Source organism: Anneissia japonica, unplaced genomic scaffold (assembly GCF_011630105.1).
Source record: "Anneissia japonica isolate Jap-2015-1 unplaced genomic scaffold, ASM1163010v1 scaffold288028_len459517_cov177, whole genome shotgun sequence".
Classification (NCBI taxonomy): Eukaryota; Metazoa; Echinodermata; class Crinoidea; order Comatulida; family Comatulidae; genus Anneissia; species Anneissia japonica.
Genome location: NW_022733874.1, coordinates 375,985 through 394,296, shown reverse-complemented (window position 1 = coordinate 394,296; position 18,312 = coordinate 375,985). Strand labels below are relative to the sequence as shown.

The following is an 18,312-nucleotide window of genomic DNA, read 5'->3' as shown; positions in this document are numbered from 1 at the left end:
TATATATATTGCATTGACAGCGAGAGGTTACAGGTTCGAATCCTGTCAGAGGCATTTTATTACACAACTTATTTATCTATTTAATGAAACAACATTCGTTGAGAGCTATGCACACGATGTAAGGAAGGTAAATACATTGTTCGAATAAATGACGTGTAGCATTAGCTCTCAACAAATGTCGTCCTATAAATAAATAGATAAATTATATATATATATATAATATATATATATATATATATATATATATATACATATAACTTTTCTATTGAACAACGCTGAATATGCATGATATGTTTTCCCTTAATTCATCTGGGGTGGTGATGCATGTGCTATCGTTTGTGGAGTGTCCAGAGCGGGGCCCATCTGCTCCTTAATTGAGACAACGTCGTTGTCTTTTGCAGTGCACGGTAGTAGAGCCGAGGACTTATTCTGAGGTGGAAGCTACCGGAGCCTAGCATACTGCCTAACGGAGTACCTGCGCGCACCCGGGTGTGACAGCGACGTTGCTGTCGACATCGGTGGTTGGAGCCCTGTTCTGGATATTTATACCGATAGCGCAAATGCTTTTTCGGAACTGTTTAGTTTAAGTACCGTACCGTAGTTTAAGTCAAAATTTATTTACTGCTTGTTTTCTTTTTGTAAAGCCCATTGAGGCTTTTTTGCGGAATGCGCTATAGAAGTATGGAATTATATTATTATTATTATTATTATTATTATTATTATTATTATTATTATTATTATTTTTATTATTTTTATTTTTATTATTATTATTATTGTTATTATTATTATTATTATTATTATTATTATTATTATGAAGAAGGCGTGTCCACGTGTGTTTCGAAGCATATGTAGAATATAATGTAGCGTAACAGTAATGAAACTCAAATACATTTTATGTTAAAAGACAAACTTGAATGAACATGGGCCAGCCTAATATCGTTTGCAGCGATAAAAAGAATTGTTATTCATAACAAGAGGGTTTATTAGGCATTAGACTTAGCATTGATTCTAAAACTCTCAACGTTGAAGACAATTCCAGATACTAGTAGCAAACAATAAACAGAGGTTATAGGCGACGTATACAAAGGGCCCCTATTCAGATATTATGGTCACGTAACTGAGTTTAACGGCACGTACGTGATAGCATTAATGTTTGCTGATGTTTTTGTCAGTGATTGATACAGTAGGCCTGCACGAATCAAACAGTCAATTGGTGTAGATAAAGTAGGACGTACAAGATGTCACAAGATACGCGCGGCAAAAAGAATCGCAAACGGTTAGCAACTGGTAGATATAAACATGATCTGAAGACTGGATGGTCTAGTGTATTTGGAAATGAAAATCGGTTACATCATTGTACGAAAGTAACTGTAAGTATTCTGAAGTAGGTATAGTCTTGGGATAGGCATTCGTAAGGCGACAGCAGGTCACCTTATCAACCACTCCGTTTTATTAGCACTGCCTGGTACACAGTACATTGGATTGTTTTTGACGCTTCGATGACACATCACATTGGTGGTGAAATCTTATGACGAATCCTTTGGTATTACGCCTATCTGATACTGGTATTATTGACTTCTGTGAAACCTTCTCCCGGACATGACCAAAGACTCCATCACTAGGCAACAATTTCCAGCAACATTTATTAAAATGTTGACAAGTAATGAATACTTTACCAACAATTGTCAACTTGAGATACTGTATTATGTCCTATTCGAATAATTTCTTTTGATATGTTCTCTTTTTACAGGCAAAGGAAAAGTTTAAAAAGGCTGTAAGGGTGGTATTGTGTCTGGTGAAGTTCTTTGCCATAATCTTTAAAAAGTGAGTAGGCGTTGACAGACTGAACCGCATAATAATATACAACAAAATATGTAGCCTAGCATAATATAGTATTGTATGATATGGTATGATGTTGACAGTGTGGTGTGGTATGAACTTTAGTAGATATAATAATTTTCTATATATAATATAGGCTAGTATGGCATCAGTGTTATATATAATTGAGTATGGTATGGTATATAGTGTATATTGTAATGCAGGTGACGTTTTGGTACAGCAGTATAATATTATAGCATACAGTAATATAATGCCGATGGCCCTTACACTAGCCTGTTGAACAACAAGTGAACCTTAAACAGAATAGATTGGCACCCACATTTGATATGTCTCCTGAAACGTTGATACATTACAATCATCTAGGCCTACATAGGCACTGCAGACTTACAGAAATTCGCCTCATTTACAAATAATAGTCACTGGGTTTACGAATGTATATATACATAGGTACTGTACCATCGTACATACATAATTGTTCAGCACGTGATTATGACGTCATTTTCTCCATTTTTAAAGTGTGACGCCATATTATTTGTCACTTCTTTTACTTCATTTTTAATGAGGATTACGGACACGGATTACCGAAGATATTTCTTTCTTATTTTTATTAACAGAACAAAAAATCAACCAAAGGAGGTAATGTCCTTTACGGAGATAGCGCATAACTTAGAATCGGATACAATGAAATATTCAGGATTATCTTTTGATCCTCGGATGTATAAAGCCAAAAGAGAGGTAGGCATACACGACGATCATGCTGATAATGTAATAATAATGTTTCGGCTAGTAGTTTTCATGCCTTCGCGAGAGTAAATATTTATTATTTTTGTATAACGGGCATGTAGCCTAAAGTACAGCAGCGGGGCCTCTATCCGTCCTTTGGGACACAATAAAGCGGACACAATTTCGGCCACGAAACGAAGGAAAGTTTATCTTTTAACACTACGACAAACCCTTATTTAAGGGACACTCCTACAGGAGCCCCGAAGGTGTCCTATTGTACTTCTGAATAAATATTAGTACAGCGTGCCATAAACATGAACATCTTCACAGCGCTTACAATGCTGTTACCATTGGATTCATATAAACAATCACGCACAACGTCCAACCTACCCCGCTTCACGGAGAATTGTAATTTATTGACGTATATGATAACACTAATTATAATTAGATCAGATAGCTATATGGATTGAAGACATGCAAATCATTTTATTATAGTCAAAATTTGACAGGAATTGATAAAAGGTAATAAGCCTATAAATATTATTATCATTGCCGATGTGTTAATAAATAATATTATGTCATACTTATCATTTTGTTTGTTCATAGATAAATCTAAGCGCAGATGTGAAAAATGTACTTAGCGTCCCAAGTGTATACAGAACCACAGATCAATTGCAAACGGTGAGGGCGATGCTGGTAGAAAATTATATTATATTATTATGTTTGCTTAACTAGATCATAGAACTATAAAATGAGACATTTGCAACAAAGCTTTTCGTATTTCAGTTTACATAAATTACGCAACTAACTATAAATTACACTACAGTATTATATCACAAAACTTCATTGGTGAAAATATAATTAAAACATTTTATAACTACTATGCCTACCATTACTCCTAGGCTACTACTACTGCTGCTGATGCTGTTGTTGCTGTTCCACCACCACCTAATCTTTAAATGGTCCTCATATCCACACCCTACTTCTGATGGGGACCAAAATTTAAACACTTCTACATTAAAAAATGACAATTACTGGAAAGCGTCATTTTGATCCATTGTTCCATTTTAGAGATATTTAGGTGTGGGACCTAATGGCCCTCAAACGCACACATGACCCTTAAATTTGGACTGACACCAACACTTTATAATTTCTTCCTTGTAAATTACTTACACTTCCACGAGAGTTTCATTCAGATCAGTTGATTAGTTTTTGAAATATCTGAGATATTTAACAATAATAAATCACACAAAACTCGAAATGGGACATACACGCACACAAACTTGCACGACTGAAGACATATAGGCCTATCTCCTAGTGGAGATAATAACAAACATTTATTAATAGAATACATAAGTAATGCATCAATGAAGACGATGTTTACAATTAGTCATTACTCCACTTCACAATCGTTTCAGGCACTGTATGGTTTGCAGACAATGAAATCCTTTGCAGAGTACCCCCTACATATGCAAGAAAAGCTCGTTAAAGTGGCTTGGTATGAAAGGTAATTCAGGCTACAAAGCCAAAATAAATCATTATACTTCAAGTACACAATGAAACCGAAGTACACTATAACTCATCTTACGCGGGGTTACCAAAATATTTAAGTCGGGCACTCACCGCGATGGTCGTCGGCCGACTCGTTTCTATGACGAACGCAGCTTCACAATGCGCGCGCAACGGATGACGATCAGTTCTGACTGCCACCGACAATCAAACGCCGTCACGTCATCTACCGCTCACAAAGAGCGGACTTTGATTAGTTGCCCTAGTCTCATTTACCTAGATGCATGCTGTGACAGCAGATAGTGTTTTTTCACGACCGAACACATTCCAGATGTGTATAAGAGACAGGCCGGTTACGTACCAAAGCTGTATTCACACCGAATTCGAATTTTCGGAACGGAAAGCCTAACGAACCGATCAGGAAATAGAATCAATGTCTAAGAATAGGGACGCTGACGTTGTTCAGCGCATCGGAAACGCTGTCCGAATTTCGGTTCGGATCCGATGTGAATGCAGCTTTAAAAAGGTACTACTAGGGTATTTCTTCATAATCCATGTTGCTAAGAACTGAACTTTTACTCACTTAAGGTCTGTCCACACTATTAAATTTTATGTGGCAAATAAATGTGATACGCCCATATTTGTTACGCCCAAATATGCTATCATCATTCCGATATACGGGGCACACATCACACAAACTTGTCATATGAAATTTGATAGTGTAGACAAAGCTCTTAACTATAGTCATACGAATTTAAGTACTGTACAACTTAATTCTGAATTGTTGTGCAATAAACGTTCCCATATTACACCCACATCACTGCACTCTAAAGTCGGGCATTTAACTGCGCCACGACGCGTGAGCAACGGATTGTTTTTCAATGACGATCCGTTAAGACGGCTACCGACAATCAGCAGACGGCATCGCGTGGTCTAGCGCTCACAGGCAGCGGAGTTGGATTCGTCGGCCGACGGTCGTACGAATGTCGTACGTCGCAGCGGGTGCCCGACTTTTTGCTAACTTGTCATAATCGTTGTTGCAGCGTTCCAGCTAAACGAGTTATCATCCGACAAGGTCATTATGCTGAGAATTTCTACTTTATCATATCCGGTTCAGGTAAACCCCTTTTCTTAATTTAATTCAATAGTTAGATATAGCAAAAAAAGAAATGCAGCTATGTTCTCTAAACCACGACTTATAATGAGGCTTAAACATTTTTGAACCTATGATCTCGGTTTAAGGATGACCACGCAAACAATATGCCTTCTACAACTACATAGGTCTTGGTTATGTGTATATCATACATATCGTATCATATTAATAGCAAACACATTAATTTTAGCCAGGAAAGTGAGATTCAAGTACGGTACTGTATTACTTTGATTCTCATGGGTGCCAAAAGATTATATGTCGCTCCAATGGGTTAAAATGATCCTTTTTGTCACGTGACCTCTAAAAAAATATTTTTATTACTTGGTGTTTTGCATAAACCTTCCGAAAGGAAAAATGAAATTGATTCCAGTTCTTATCCCGGTTTTTATCACGTGTGTTAACATAAAAGTTCAAAGCATTATGTACCCTGGGCAGCTTCTCTATTATTCTATGTTACGTAAATCCGGATAAAAGCCTGCGTCGTCCTAAACTACACTGTACAGAACTAGAAAGACTTTGTAGATACCATCAAGTAGTATCCTAATTTTCAACAATTAAAAGATAGTCTCCCATTAGTCGTTTCCATCTTACTATTTTTTATATTGTATATTAGCTATTTGTTTTCGTTCACTGTCATTTTATCTGCCCAGCAACATAAATTTCTGTATATCTTATATATGGATTATAAAGGTTCTTAAATATTAGGATGCTCTACTTTTTAGACATTTTCAAAGGCTAAGGCCCTAGTCTCATTTACCTAGATGCATGCTGTGACAGCAGATAGTGTTTTTTCACGACCGAACACATTCCCACTCTCTTGCCTAGTACCGTAATGATTATATTTAAAAGAGAACTTAAATAGGCCTATCTGCCAAACTTCTAGGTTAAGCTAGAAGGGCCAACATTATACTCACTGCATTTTTTCTGAGATATGTTATATTCCTACTTGATATTTTCAGTAATTAGTTTCTTCCATTAATGCTCACATAATTATAATGTCGTTCGAAGAATGAAATGCTTCAAATGAAGAATATTATACAATGAATCATTCTAACACCTTTAATCCAGCCGTTGTAACAATTATGGAACAAAACCATGATACTGGTGAAGCAAGCCTACGGACTGCTGCATTCTTAAGGAAGGGGAGTTCATTTGGGGAACTTGCCTTGTTGCACCGCTCACAACGAACAGCTACGGTGACAAGTCAGGAACCTGTGGAGTTACTTGCAATAGGAAGAGACGATTTCTTTAGAATATTTATGAGAGGACAGGAACCAGGCGAAGAGCCCGAGCACATACAATTTCTAAGGTATTTTTAAAAACACAAGCGAATCATTCGATGGGGGTTTGCGTCAGGAGATTTAAGACACCAAGCTAGTTATCTGGCGATCGTGGGTTCAGTTCCCACCCGAATCACTTGTAAGATTTTTTTTCTCCCGCAAGTATTTGGGAATGTACTGAGCATTCAGTACGATAATAATATTATCGTATATGATGATTTTGCCCTACCTGACATATTATGTCAGGTAGGGCAAAACCATCATTCATACAAACAAATCAATTACGAATAATCAATTAATAATATTAAGGCTCAAACTCTTGACTTTGCATACTTAATTTAAACACAAATATGCATCAATATGACAAGAAACATTTAGAACTGAATTTCATTGGACAGTTGGTGATCATGTATTAAATTACCATTTTAGGCCTCTGCAATTCATGAAAGAATGGCCAATAGAGACGTTGATAGAACATCCAGAAATGTGTTTATTTCACTTCTACAAGTAAGAAACTTTTAGTATCACATTGTTAGTATTACGTTACGACGTAATCTCATCGTATCTTCCTTTAGGCCTATTTTGCATAAACTTCTTTTTTACTAGGCTTCGAGTCTACTTGCACAGGTGGTAAATTTGTACACATGGTAGATTCAGCCCCTTTCTCTTTGTCAAATAGGTGGGTCTTCTGGGCACATAGGCCTACACTGTGCCCCGAAGACACGACGCTCCGGTCCCTGACTGCCATCGATAATTTGGTGGACATTCTTTTACTAGGCCTATTAGTACAATTGTAACTATCGAAGGCGGGCGCTCTTCCCCTATTTATCTAGAAATACTAAATTTGTATTTAATAATATTTTACAGACGAGGACAAGTCATTGTAAAAGATAGCAATTCATCTGATTGGATATACATTGTCAAGTCCGTAAGTTTACCTTATTACATGTCATACGGGAATGAAAAATGAAATGCGTATAATTTGAGTTATTCGCCACATCTGATAGGATATAATTGAGTTAATACTGATAATATTCCAACATGTTAAATAATTTCATCTAATGAATAATGTACAGTAAAGCCGGGAACTTACTGCACTGCACCTAAAGGCCAACTCAGACAGCGTCGGCCGACGCAGCCCGACCCGATTTATCGTCGGGGACAGTCTTAAGCCGTCGTGAGAAATATTAAACATGTTTAATATTCTACTACGCGACTGCCCCCGACGCACACCATCGCGTCTGCGTTTAACTCACACAGATCCGACGCGACAAAAAATCGCGTCGGGCAGCGTCGTACGACGCTGTCTGAGTTGGCCTTAATGGATCGTCTGCCGATGCGATCCTATGAAGAGCCCAACGCCACGACGAGCGCGCAAATGGATCGTGTTTAATATGAAGATTCGCTCAAGTAAACTAGCGCTCAACTAAACGGAGTTGGAATCGTCGTAGAATGCAGTGAGTGCTCAGCTTTAGTAAATTTAATACCTATTCGTTTACACATCTTTTCCATGATGGTATTTAGGGCGCACTCCAGCCCTAATCTTTCGTTCGAGAAAACCGGCGAAATAAACAATTTTTACTTATTTAATTATTATTAGGGAAGTTGCCAGGTGATGAAGCAAGTTTGCTGCGTAGCACCGTAAATAAAATATAAAAAAATAGATGAATGATAAGATAATAAGAGTGCTCGATTAGGAACACATAAATATACGTATAAAATTATGTTTGTGTATTTAGGTACAACCGATAAAGACGAAACAATAAATACTACAAAACGAACGCAAAATCAAAAAATAAGATTTCTGGAGCAAGAGCCAACTCTCCAGGCAACAAGAACAGTTTATCCAGAGAGCGACACAGCTAGCGTAAGTATGCATGACATCGTATTTTCCGTGTTTGGTGTTAGCGACAACATTCGAAGGGCTTAGCGGGACGATCAATTGACCTTTCCACCTTTCCGCTAAGCCCCGCCCCTTGGATACTGTCGGTAAGATCACACAAGACGACAGCGTAAAAAAATGCGCAAACACATGCGTTTTTGGTTTGTGGAACAACAAGCGTGCTTCTTGGACACGCGCTTATTCCTGGCACTGTTCTGATTGGTCAGATGTTAAGTTTGATTGACACTCCGGTATAGGTCAATTACACCTCATCTGATTATGATCAGAGATAATAAATTGCAGAAGATAGAGCAGCTTCCCAATTTTGTGGAACTTCTGTTCGAAATGTATGGTGGGTACACGGAGAGTAATTTTACCCCGTCCGCATAGCGGCGCTATACGGTATATCAACACAGAGCCAAACAAGGCAATGGAACACATTAAAAACCTTCCTCTCCTCTCTGCCATAGTTAAGGCCCGATCGCGGGAGGGCGGATGTTCCATCAATCTTAATGTAAATACGCGGAACAGCTCATTCTTCTGCTATTTAAGTTGTTTGCTATGATGTGAATACCGTCTGCCATTAGTTGGCAATACGGCAAAAGAGTAGATCTTTCAAAATTAAATACACTGAAACATAAAGGCTATTTCTGTTGTATTAGTTTCCGATTTATCTTTTAAAGTCGCTGGATTATTTCTGATAGGGCCTATCGTGTTTTGTAATTTCTTTTTATTGTAAATTGATATTGTTGATTTGACCACAATCTTTGTAAATCTTTTATTATCCTGTAATGATTTTATAATAATTTTTGCTACTAATGAATTATAAATACATATTAAATGTAATTGTCTTTAGCACTTTTTAATGTATATATCTAAATTTAATTAGTCTCAATCCGCAGTGAAATTTATTGATTTTTTTTGTAAATTGTATTCATTCTAACAGTAAATTGTAAATAGGCTATGTTATAATCCTTTAAACAACTTTCAGACAATTTATCTATTTTATACAATTAAACTTTGTACTTTATTATTCTGTTCTACTTTTTTTACTATTTGATACTTAAATTTTTCATGATGCACAATGTTTTTGAATAGTCTGTTTTTTTTCCTTTTGTTAAATTTTTTACCTGATACAATAAAAAAGAAATAAAGAAATAAAGAAGAAAGATACGAATTCTTTTTTCTAGATTTCGGAAGACCTCAAATTACCTCAAGGTGTATTTTTAACACGACCTAAAACAGTAGAAAACATGTCGTCCCACCATGGAATAAATCCTACGTTTGATCCACTGCGGGGAACACGGCCTAGCAAAATATCATACTCAAAAAGTAATTTTCACCTTAATGAAAAGTTACTAAGAGACGTAAGTATTTTTATAATAGTTTTTATTGTGCCTTTGGCCCATCCACTATGTTTGGGATGACGAAGGATAACAAAGATATCAGGGAGAGAATAGTATGTTACGTGAAATGTCCCTTGGTTTAAAGAAACTGAGAAAACCTTACTATATCATTAGCAATATAAAAATAATAAATTAAGGTTGTGTCTTCAATAACAAAAAACATAAACTATTGTAATTTATTAAACCAAATATTGATGATTTTACTATATTTGTCTTTTTGTTTTTGACATGCCGTACACAATTGTATTATTACAAATTTCATTAAAACATAATATACCGTGTTCATTTAATTACAATTGCTCAAAGTTCTTAAAATCAATGTGTGATTTATTATGTAATTAGCATGATGCAGGGTATAATACGAGCCATGCGGATGATTCCAAGCCGAGTAACTCAACTTCAGAAAAATTAGCTGTCGTGGTGTTTGTTCAAATAGAGATTCTTCAGCGAAAAGATACGTTTGTAAGTTTTGTATAACCATTGATAACTAACACCAAACATGGAGTTATAATCACGCACCAAAGAATATAGAATTGGTTCGGGTTCGACTCTCGTGGTTTCGTTGGAGCATAATCTTATTTCAAAAAGTATGCCACCAAGGGACGTGTACTAAAAAGATGAGTTTCGAGCGAACTCTATTCGAATTCTAATAGGGCGCCCTCTACCTCATAGCAGTACTTTTTTTAACGACGTTCAATTGCATGCATATAAAATTCGGGCAGTCGGGAGTCTTGCTGTTCTATACTCTTTGCTAACACACTTTTTATAAAACCCCATATCTTACTGAACATACTGAAATGCAAGAATTTCTTTCTAGATTTGAAGCACCAGCATAGCTTTGCTAATAGGCTGCTCAATGTTGTCAGATCAAACTTCGTAAAATTATGGTGTATTTAAGAAGGTGGATGGACCAATGGCACTCCAAGGCAGTCACAACTTTTTCTTGATGGGTATTCCAAGTCACAACAGCCCGTCTTTAGGAAGAATTAAAACGTGGATTTGTCCGACTGTAGTTATATTTTAACTTATGGCAGTGACCACGAGTTCTAGAATTTTAATCAAGATCGAACAGAAAACCGTCAGGATTATTATCAATGCCATTTAAACTTTTAGAAAACCTTCTTCATCTTTTTTATACAGGGACAGCAAAACGTTACAATACTCCGAAATTTATCTGATAAACGACTTGATATAACTTTATAAAACTACCTTTTCTTTAAAAAAATATCATTGCATATTATGGCTACCATAATTAAAGTGGCAATGACTGGGACATAACATTATACACTTATTGTATATTTTACAGGGATTGTCAACGATAGGACAAGAATTTTTACACGAACAGTCAAGTGTAAGCCTAGTAAGTAATAAAATGCAAATTATACTAAACATTTTTTATACTAAAATGTTTGAATCATGATATATATTAACACGCGGTAACGCGATATAACGCGGTAATTAACTGACATTGCGTTACAAGTTCTTTTTCGTTATAGGTCTCCAGAGGGGCAGAATGTGTAATGATAAACAAGGAGTTCTTCGTTAAACACGCAAGTGAACGAGTTTTGAGAAATATTCGCAGCTTACGTGGGCCGTATCCCTCATCAGGAAAGCTACAGAAACATCTTGAACATTACACGGTGTGGAACGAATTTAAAAATGAAGCAGTGGTTTCAATAATTAAAGACAAAAAGAGGTCAACAAAAAGACCATAGTTCCACACTAACTAACCAGCGGATAGGATGAATGCATGGAATTGTGTCATGGAATTTAAGTTCAAACTAAGATTATCTTAGACTGTTCTTTTGTGTTTGATGTAAGAGCTACTGTACCGACACAGCCGTTTGTTTTTCGAGAACCTTAAATTCAGGATAATTATTTTACTCACACGGGTTGTAATTAACATGACGAGCATAGAATAAAATATGAGAGTACAACATAAAAAGGGCGTTTGTGTTTTGATTTTAAAAAAATGAGGCGTTCTGAATAATAAACAATGTTGAAATTTACTATTTAATTATTATTCAGAACGTATGTGTTTTGATAAAAGTGAAGCGTTATGAATAATAATGAGAAATTTTAACAGATTCACCAAAAATAAATAATTTTGAAGTTGATAATAGAATTTTTCTTAAATTACAAAAGTTATTAATTATTAACTATAGACAATTATTGGAACGATGAACATTCCTATAAACACATGTTTACAATGTTGTATGACATTCCAAGACAAATAAAACCAACAATTAGGCTTGCTAAAATTTGGCCAAGTATAAGAAGTTTCTTTAAAAACTTACAACAATTAGAAAGAGAGATGAATTAGTCGAAGAAACGCTGCAAGTAAATGCCAACTTAAGTGTTTATTTTTATATTTTGATTACGTAGGCCTAATACAACAGTATAAACGAAAGATATACTTACATTATACATGATGTGCATTATCTCGGAGACCCCAGTGCTTCTTTTCTCCTAATTTTATCGATTGATTTCATCAACGTTACTTTTTTAAAACTTTCCCATTCGGCATTGAGATGGAATTGTTGCTGGAGAGCCTCTGGGCTTGGATATGGGCGTATCTGAAAATGTATTGCTTAATCATTGCAAAGTAATTTGGACAGGCATGCATTTTTTTCTAGATCAATGCGCCTAATCTCACATAAATGTGACCGGCCTTGGCAAATCTTTGTCGGAATTTCCAAAATGTCCGATAATTGACATCTCGACTAATTTCAGGTTTTTTCAGTTTATTAAGAAAGAGACAAAAGGAGAATATTGTCAATCAGTGCCGGTCACAAAGGTTGATTTACCAATTCGGGATAAATAACAACGTGTATATTTCTAGTGTGAAAACAAAACCAGTAGAAATACTTAATAAATGCACCATTCAGCGGAAAGACTTGACGAACGTAACCTACCGTATAAGTTTATAGTATTAGTAGACAAAAAATTGATAATTTCAGGACAAATGTTTAATAAACGTTGAATTAGATCCGGAAGTTGTACTTACCGTCCGTAGTAAATGCTTTCGCAGACCTTCTGAAAGATGCTGGTTGAAAAATCGTTTTGAAATTAAGATGCATTCCGCTCCATCTGATACAAGTGCTGCACATAATGGAACAAAAATTCCCTTGAATATCAAATCTGACAAACCCTGAATATAGAATCAAAGTCATATCCTCTATTAGCATACACGATATAATAACAGGGTCACTTACATTGTCTTATAAAATAGTAAATGAATATTTCATAGGAAAATTGTGCTAATGTTATTTTCGTCTATGTGGAACAAATGTGAAGATGATGTAGATGCATTCAGTACCGTACTTCTACCAATGGGTGATCTAAACATGGAAGCACAATGAAGCTTCGTAAGGAAATTAGTTAACACTACAGAAAAGACTTTTCTATTAAATGCAGTCATGGAAGTAGCTGATCTAGAACTTTTTTGTCGGGAGTATGGGGACACGGTGGATATTGAGGAACTAAGGTCCCAACGGGCCTTAACTATGACAGAGAGGAGAGAGGAAGATTTTAATGTGTTCCATTACCTATTGTTTGGTTCTAAATGAAAAATGCCACAAGTATAAAATTATACTCACAAATATGTCACCCGCATTTAGTTTTCCCAACTGAATAAAACAACTTTGACAGTTTGTTTGTTCAGCTGTTCTTTTGATAAAATTATTTCTGTGATTTCCAACAGAACAATCGAGACACAATGAATAATCCATTCGTTTAATAATACGGCAAGTGCCCTGTGAAAGTTAAGATATTCAAAATTATCACTTTCCAAACATATAAGTATTTCCCTGTTTGGACTTTCTGCAGATATTATCATCCTGATGACGATTGAAGCAAATCAATAAAACGTCGAGAAATTCTCAACAAAACAACACTTCTTTTCAGAACTATCTACGTGGTGTACTGCAAGAATTTAATATAAAATTATAATAATCATCAAAATCATAAAAAAATTTAAATCGTTAATCCATCAAAAAACATCTCGGTTATCTAAAATAATCTAAATGAACAAGTAAATTTTACTTACTGATTTTACAACATAAAGCCATTTTGATTCAACACTGTCATGTGTGATGATGTTCCCTCGGCGAAAGTATGTGAACAGACAAATGTTTGGATCATGAAATGGTAGAAGATTGACTGGCCAATCAGAAAGCTGCTCCAGTGAATGCAAGAAACCTAAGAACTCTGGCGGTTGTGTGGTCTGGACGAAAATCGCCAGGAAATCCTGACAGTTGAGTAAGAAATAATACACAGAAACTTTATAAACTTACAAAATATAAAAAAAAAAATCTAGGAAACAATTTTGTCTGAACGAATATCGCCAAAACTTTCCCTTATATTATTTGGAAAGTTAAAGAAAGTTTTGTGTTCTTTCATTATTAGGCTAATTATTATTATTTCGCGATAAATTTTCAAATTGAATAATAAAATAATGGAAAGGTATTTTCTACAAATAATTCAATTTAAATTTAGGCCTCTTTTCCGTAAAATGTTGTCGATTTCAAAGATGTGTAAAAATACAGTAAATATTATGACGCAGAGATTAGAAAACATAATAATTTTTATACAAATTATCTAATGAAAGTTCTATTTACTGTGTTAGCAAAGTTCTTAAAAAAAACTAATGATCACAAATAGGCTTCTCTATATTTTACATTTGTTTAATTAAAAACATATTAGTGTTATTTTTGCTAATGTGATAAATTTTGCTAACGTGAACAAAATTCAAACAATACTGGGGGCCTCTACTTTAGATAAAATTTGTTATATTAGTGCTACAGACTATCTGTGAACACCAGCCGTGAGTTTGTTGGGCTGGGTGGGTCGGAAGCATACCCATTTACAATACAAACAAATTACGCTGTCTAAAAAAAACCACGTAGTATTGCGCCCTCAGTTTTACCCTTGAGCTACGATTACAATCGTAGATGGCAGCTAACTGCAATTTTTTCTTTATCTTACCTTTCTGTCAATGGCCAGCAACTCTACGTCAGTCCGGCACTTAACGCTTGCGTTGCGCTTAGCATGGTGAATCAATGCTAACTCCTACGAAGATAATGATAATGTAAGAAATAAACAATTAAATACAGAGAGACCGTATTATATTTTACTCCCTTAGCACTCAAAAAAAGTCGATACCATTTGTTGTCTCTATTGTGATGCTCGATACATAACACGTTAAGCCTCATTTTAGTATCAAGCATTCCAATTCGATTGCACATAAACTAACTTATTCTAAACTAAATGCTTTTGGCTCAGTTTCAATAATGAATTTTTTTTTAATTGTATAAGAAAAACACCAAAATAAAAAAGTAATGTATATAGATGGTGTGGTGTTGTGATTATTTACAATATTGGCAGTAGCGCCACCTATTGGTGTTAAGGTTGGAAACTTGGAGAGGAGCCATAATGATGATGAATGAATAAAGGCAGAGAACCATATGATGAGTTCTAGTGTTTGTACTTCATTTAATGTATGCGTAGTTACATGATATACTACCGACAGTACAACATTACAGATGGGGTGGAAAATGACAACCATTTCATGATCCACACTCATTTTCACTCATTACATGTCATCAAGTTGAAAAGCAGGAACCAAATCCCGAGTAAACTTGGAAATTGGTGGGAACATTCTGGGGGATTTTCCTTTCGGAATGCTAGCACTTTAATATACTCAACTACAGAAAATTTGAAGCTCTAACGAAAAGTATATTGTTGAAGTCATATGGGAGAAGAAAAAAGCAAACTAGACTAATTTGATTTGATACATTTGTTTTACTCGTAAATGTTATTGGAATGATTGATATTTACCCCAAAACTGTCTCCATTTCTTAAGTACGCAACGTCATTTGATATTTTGTCTCCAGTCTCTGGATCCTTGCTTGTAACGTTTACAACAGCTGTTCCTGAGAGTATTAAGTAGAATTGTTCGGCTCGATGTCCCTGTCGTATTATTAGCCTGCCTACTTCAAAACTTTAAATGAAAAACTGTAGATTATGTATTAAACAGGAGAAATAATACATATTCCAAATGCATGTTGTAAACTTTTTCATGAACTAATTGACTTCATGTCAAAGACTCGTCACAGAACTCCCTATTGAATCATATCTTTTCATAATCACTTTCTGTGGAACAGTATTTGAGAATTAGGTTTTGCATGCAGTCATTTTATTAGAAATTATTATAAATCTCATCAGACAAATAGCGACAAAGATCTCTCGTGGAATCTCCCAGAACCAATTATGTTTAGAATCATGATTATTTCTATACGGAATTACCTTTCAAACCAGCCGACTCGGACAATTGACTGTTGCATCTTTATCGGAAATTCTCGAAATGGTTCAACACGCATGCGTAAAGAAGCCAATGCCTGATGAAAGAAAATACAAACGGCCATAAAAAAAATGTTTTACTCGTCATCATTGGAATATCAACTGTCTTATTATTCGAAAGTTTACATTTTGTACTTTTTGTGTATGATAAAAAAAAAAACACAGACTAGCCAATTACCGCATGAAGCAAATAACAGATTCATGGTATTATAAATTAAGAAGAAGAGCAGTTATTACCACATTGATTCGTGAATTAATCCTTGTATGAAAACTTGTCATTGGATGCACAGATTATTGTATAAAAATCAAGATAATGAATTTATAAAATACGTATTCTTACAGAAATTACGTCTTCCTCTGTCCGATATTCTGGTAGCTTAATTAAAGTCTGCTTCACTTCGGTACTTAATTGTCGCTTGTAAAACAAAAAGGATGGTTATATGAAAAATATGTTAATTTTATTGTTGTGGTAAAAGTGAAAAAATTGATGAGAGAATAGATAATTTGTTTTTTTAATACATGGCAATAGTAACGAAGATGATGATCGGTACCTGTCCTTTTGCTTTGAAGTAACTGGCATCAAAGGCCAACTCTGAGCTCTGTTTGTCGTCCTCGCAATTGTAACCGAATTGAATGGCAATGTTTCTATTCCTGTAAAATATAAATGGCAATATTTTAACTTTTTATTAAGCTGATTTCGTGCTTCAACTGCAGACAACAAAGTCGAAAGTCTACCATGCCATACCTAAATCTGGGTACACTGCACCGACGATTGTCGGCCGATTCGATTTCCTGCCATGAAAACGCAACGTGCAGAGGCGCGCGTTGATCTGCCTATGTTTACAATGACGAATTGCTCATAGTGTCTCTGACACATAGCAGACGACATGGCGACGTCAAGCGCTCACATGGATTCTTTGACCGGCACACCGTGTGCCCGGCTTCAAAGATAAAAGCTGGTAAGTAATAAGGCTTTAAAATATCACGGTATTCAACTCTAAAAGCATGCGTTTATATACGCTTAGCTTTAGAATTTACACAGTCATAGGGGCGGATCCTGAATGTTTCTGGCGGGTGGATGGGAATGGGCGGGAATTAGGTAGGCATCACTCGAGAAACCATTGCTCGAAGAGACATTCCTTTCCCTGTTGTGAGGGAAGCAGGGTGACGTTTTACCCATTGTATTCTCTTATCTAACGATTTCGCGCCTTGTGAGAGAACATTTGCTGGTGCCGAAGTTGGGAAGGTGAGCACCCTCTTGGCACGCCTTGATCTGCCTATGTCATGCGCAAGTAAAACTACAATCGGAAGTCCTCATGCTCCAAAGATGAGGGATTGCTTTGGGGGGGGGGGGGGTGGAAGAACAAGAGAGAAAACGGTATTATATGGAACAATGATAACAGTGAAATTTTGTTGTTGAGTGTGAAATGAAAAATGTATATAACTAGATACTAACTTACCGGTTTGGATTAGCTGTAAGAATGATTTGCAGTTTTCTAACTGCTTTTCGAAAACGTTCCAAACTCTGAAATCAAAGAGAAAAACTAAAGTAAGCCTACATATTATATACTTCATATTGAAGTAACACTATATAAGGTGTGGAAGTATCAGACACCATATGGTTCTTTTTCCTGTTAATAAGATGTTAAGAACATTAATAATTATCTATACATTAGGCCACCTTACGACCTGAACAACATAAATAGGCCTACGCACCTTTAATTTCTGTTCTTTGCGATTTTTAGAATTGCTGCCCACTAAAGATGTTGATGATAATTGACCAGGCCAAGTTACCTGAGCATTGCGCCTTCTACTTCGATTTGCTAATTCAAATGTCATGACTTAAACAGCTTACTTTTTGCGATTAAAATTCAAGCGTTTTAGTGATAGGCCAGTTATTGAATCCACCAAAATCAGTAAATAGCAAGACATTGATCGCCTTCTCCCATCGGTAACGTGGTTAGAAATGTTAAAAACTCTTGAAACATAGAATATAATTTTGGTTTCCGTGGTTTCACTTGCATGCCGTAAAAATGTAAAAATTAAGACAATAGAAATATCCTTGATGATTACGCGAAATTGCTCAAATCTGTTGAATGACGCAATATCATTCAATACATCACTACAAATATGCATTGTTTGTATGTATCTCAGTGTTTA

The 18,312-nt window shown here is 35.6% G+C and overlaps 2 protein-coding genes across 3 annotated transcripts in view; one reads left to right on the top strand and one right to left on the bottom strand.

The window, feature by feature from the left end:
* LOC117116236 (cyclic nucleotide-binding domain-containing protein 2-like) overlaps positions 1–11,737 on the top strand; it is a 13,794-nt gene extending 2,057 nt beyond the window's left edge. Inside the window, exons 2-15 of the mRNA XM_033260223.1 lie at positions 1,751–1,824; positions 2,454–2,574; positions 3,169–3,243; positions 3,981–4,069; positions 5,115–5,188; positions 6,293–6,533; positions 6,934–7,011; positions 7,372–7,432; positions 8,105–8,128; positions 8,189–8,371; positions 9,577–9,753; positions 10,135–10,254; positions 11,099–11,152; positions 11,289–11,737. Of these exons, the coding sequence (XP_033116114.1) occupies positions 1,751–1,824; positions 2,454–2,574; positions 3,169–3,243; positions 3,981–4,069; positions 5,115–5,188; positions 6,293–6,533; positions 6,934–7,011; positions 7,372–7,432; positions 8,105–8,128; positions 8,189–8,371; positions 9,577–9,753; positions 10,135–10,254; positions 11,099–11,152; positions 11,289–11,507 (1,590 nt within the window). The 3' untranslated portion in view covers positions 11,508–11,737. The remainder of the gene's footprint in view (positions 1–1,750; positions 1,825–2,453; positions 2,575–3,168; positions 3,244–3,980; positions 4,070–5,114; positions 5,189–6,292; positions 6,534–6,933; positions 7,012–7,371; positions 7,433–8,104; positions 8,129–8,188; positions 8,372–9,576; positions 9,754–10,134; positions 10,255–11,098; positions 11,153–11,288) is intronic.
* The window catches only part of LOC117116241 (cyclic nucleotide-binding domain-containing protein 2-like), a 19,913-nt gene extending 1,601 nt beyond the window's left edge, over positions 1–18,312 (bottom strand). The window contains exons 1-11 of one of the 2 annotated variants that reach the window (XM_033260230.1): positions 17,947–18,312; positions 17,613–17,677; positions 16,704–16,803; positions 16,493–16,567; positions 16,099–16,190; positions 15,631–15,793; positions 14,779–14,862; positions 13,841–14,041; positions 13,392–13,547; positions 12,800–12,943; positions 12,214–12,368 (exon numbers count right to left, since the gene is read on the bottom strand). In XM_033260230.1, the coding sequence (XP_033116121.1) occupies positions 12,231–12,368; positions 12,800–12,943; positions 13,392–13,547; positions 13,841–14,041; positions 14,779–14,862; positions 15,631–15,793; positions 16,099–16,190; positions 16,493–16,567; positions 16,704–16,803; positions 17,613–17,677; positions 17,947–17,991 (1,263 nt within the window). In that variant the 5' untranslated portion in view covers positions 17,992–18,312 and the 3' untranslated portion in view covers positions 12,214–12,230. Of the gene's footprint in view, positions 1–12,213; positions 12,369–12,799; positions 12,944–13,391; positions 13,548–13,840; positions 14,042–14,778; positions 14,863–15,630; positions 15,794–16,098; positions 16,191–16,492; positions 16,568–16,703; positions 16,804–17,612; positions 17,678–17,868 lie in introns of both variants that reach the window. The other variant, XM_033260229.1, reaches the window with a different exon arrangement.